The 3,344-nt window shown below is 43.6% G+C and overlaps 1 protein-coding gene across 1 annotated transcript; it reads right to left on the bottom strand.

The window, feature by feature from the left end:
* Positions 1 to 222: 222 nt before the first annotated feature.
* msx2b (muscle segment homeobox 2b) lies at positions 223 to 3,071 on the bottom strand. The gene is made up of 2 exons (XM_071925437.2): positions 2,627 to 3,071; positions 223 to 1,736 (listed from the first exon to the last, which is right to left on the bottom strand). The coding sequence occupies exons 1-2, from the start codon at positions 3,000 to 3,002 to the stop codon at positions 1,285 to 1,287; spliced, it is 828 nt and encodes a 275-aa protein (XP_071781538.1). The 5' UTR covers positions 3,003 to 3,071; the 3' UTR covers positions 223 to 1,284.
* Positions 3,072 to 3,344: the final 273 nt, after the last annotated feature.

Below are 3,344 nucleotides of genomic sequence, written 5' to 3' on the forward strand. Positions count from 1 at the left end.
CGCAAGCATGCATGCAAATACACATGCGTGTGGCCACAGCTGTTTCTGTACAGAGTTGAGCAAGAAGAAGAAAAAGGCGAAACACTTGGTTTCAGTAGTAAATTATTTAAAATATCACTTTTTGAAAGATTCCAAGCAAATGTAGTTGCAAATGTTTAAGTATTATATTGCTAGTTTATTATTTTTACATATTCAGTAATGTAATTTATATGACAATAAAAGTAAGGTTTGGAAAGACTTTTTTAATTTTTGGTTCATTTGAATGATATACATCAGTGGAAAAAATATATAATATCTTCATTAATAACTGCATAGCGTAATGTAGGCCCTTGCAAAGGGACTTTCAGGAAGAAAGATAGTATAAATACAATTTTGGTCAGAACATTTGTGCCATATTCTAACAATATATCATAAATACAAAACATGAAACATTCATACATTTCCAGCATTATATTTCAAAGAGAATACAATAAATATGCCTACATTAACAGGTGGCTCTATAAATGCCTGATAAGGAAATGCGAGAGAAATCAAAATGTTTTTATTGCTACGAGAAAAATCAGAGATAAAACATGGACAAAGCTTAAATTACAATAGAATAAGTGTCAACTTAGTTTTCATTGTTGTGAAATTAATGTGAGACGTAAACTTATGTGTCTTCAAGACAACAAGGCAAACCTGAACTTTGTTTACAATCTGAAATGGAGAATAGTCTTTTAAGGCAAAACAAAAAGTCATTTTGTTCATGCTAAGACACTTTTGTAGATAGAAATTTAAAGAATGCTTCAGTGATATGTTTTATTTGGCCTGAGCTGCTGAAACACTGTCACTGATCCACACAAGCGTACAAAGTGTCTCGGTTAAGGCCGTTTTCAGAGAGAGGCACTGAATCTGATGAAGAGAAAAGCTGTAGTCTGCAGCGTTGTGCCCAGTGCAAGTCCTGGCCCAGTCCAATTATTGCAGAAGTAAACAATGGAAGAGTATAAACAGCTGAACAGTAGAAAACGCCCCTCCTCAAAGACACAAGTCATGTAAACAGGCAGTCCAAGGGGGCCAAGAGACGACATCGAAAAGTTTTATATCCTCGATGTGGGAAGAAAATATTTTTGAATTATGTCTTCAAATATATCAACTATATGAGGACTGCTTGAATCGACTTCCCCGGCACTTAAACATCCCCAAAAGAGAAAACTTTGATTTCAAAATAATCAGCCACGCATCCTCCATGTCCACTTTTTGGGAACACTGGGAACCTCTGTTTCCCCCAAGTCAGTGATATTTCCATCATGATAGGTGGTACATGCTGTAGCCCAGCGGAGCAGCATAGAGTCCTAAAGGCGAGAGGGGCAGTATGGGTCTGTGGTGGTGGTGGTGATAGTACGACTGTCCGTACAGCGACACGGCGCCCAGCGACAGCGGTAACGTAAAGCCGGGGTGCAAGGCTCCGGCAGCGGCCGCCGCCACCGCCGCCGTCTTGGCGTCGGCGGCCATTTTGAGTTTCTCCAACTCGGCCTCTTGGAGCCTCTTGGCCTTCGCCCGACGATTCTGGAACCAGATCTTCACCTGGGTCTCCGTCAGGGTCAGGGAGGAGGAGAACTCGGCCCGTTCGGCGATGGACAGGTACTGCTTCTGCCTGAACTTCCTCTCCAGCGCCAGCAGCTGGGACGTGGTGAACGGCGTGCGGGGCTTCCGGTTGGTCTTGTGTTTTCTCAGCGGGCAAGAGGTGTTCAGCTGACCTGGGACAGAACACAGGGTTTAGGATGTCATTCATTTGTTGTCTGGGCAAAAACACAAATATGTTTATTATTTTACTGCCACATTTTCAATATTAAGAATTCTAGTGATTCATCATGGGACATGGAGTTGAAATCACAATCTAAATGATGTGTAGTCACTTATCTCTTCCAAGGCAATGCGTGCCTACTGATCAATACTTTTTTTTGGTTTTACAAATAAATTGCAAATGGCTACTTTTAATCACTGTTCAAAATGTTTTCATAATGCAAGGCTTAATGACTTTGTTAAATCTCATGAATTTACCAAATATTTTCATGTGTGATGTGTTAGGAGTATAGGGGGAATGGACAGAGAATTCCCCATGTGACAACACACCTCATTTCAACAGGCAACAGCTTACATATCATACATAACACAAGAATAATGATCTGAAAGAGAAATCTAACTTGTTTAGGCTACTCTAAATAGTCCGCATATCTAAGCCTAATCTAATTCAAGCGGGGTTTTTTTCCAATAATTGTTGGGTTTCTGTCCAACAGGAAGGAGCACAGTAGCAGAGGCGTTATCTTAAAAAGTGCAGATTGTATTTCAGTGAACTGCAACAGTTAGTATGTAAATAAGGAAAAGTTTGGCCTCTGCAAAGTCATATTCCGATCCAAACTCTCAAACTTTGCTGTCAAAGCGTCAAAGTTTGAGAGCTATTATAAGAAGAACTGGAAATAACCAGAAAAACTTTGGCTGTGCCATTCTTTAAATAAAATACATCATTTCCTATTCAGAGTATAGGTCAATATATTCTTTGAGAGAAAGAATGGTGAAGGAAACATCTCATATAAAATCCAAAACATTTTCAAAACACACAAAGTTTCAGCGTGTGGGAGAAACTTACGCGGCTGTGTGGAAAACGCGCTGCTTGTGATCCAGGGCGCGCAGTCTTCCGACTCTGACGCCTCGGACTTCACCGGCGACGAAGGCACAGCCGCCAAGTGACTTTGGCTTCCCCCGGGAGGGCTGCACGTCTCCCGGCACAGATACGGAGAGCACAGGCCCGTCGGGGACATTACCACCGGTTTACCGCAGGTGAATTCACCGCCGTGGCTCTCCGTCTTCCTCCCGGACATGAGCGCCTCCACGCTGAACGGGTGATGACGGCGCGTCACCGGAGATCTCTTCTCCTCCATCGTCCCCTCCGCCGAATCCGCACGGCTACTGTCCTCATCGGACGAGCTGCACCCCAAGTCCTTACAAGTCCCGTGGGAAGCCATTTCTCCTCCGGGTCTCCTCCGAAAAAAAAAAAGGTCAGTTCCAAGCGGACGGGACAGTGGAGGGGCGGCCAGGTGGGCAGCCGGCGAGCGCAGTGTTGTGGAGCTGTCAAGTGCTGTGGGAGTATGTAGAGGCATCACGCTGACACGGCCCAACTTCGGCCAATCGCTGCCGTCCAAAATTTCTAGGAGTGAGCAGATGCTGCCTTCACGTACTGTCGGAAATGTTTTAATTAATAGTGGAGCGCACACTGACGTCAAAAAAAGTGGTAAATAGGACTGGGAAAGTGGGATTTTTTTGTGAATGTCGAAATGTGATGTTTAGGTGGCGGAGAGCATGGACGG

Source organism: Centroberyx gerrardi, chromosome 11 (assembly GCF_048128805.1).
Source record: "Centroberyx gerrardi isolate f3 chromosome 11, fCenGer3.hap1.cur.20231027, whole genome shotgun sequence".
NCBI classification, from domain to species: Eukaryota; Metazoa; Chordata; class Actinopteri; order Beryciformes; family Berycidae; genus Centroberyx; species Centroberyx gerrardi.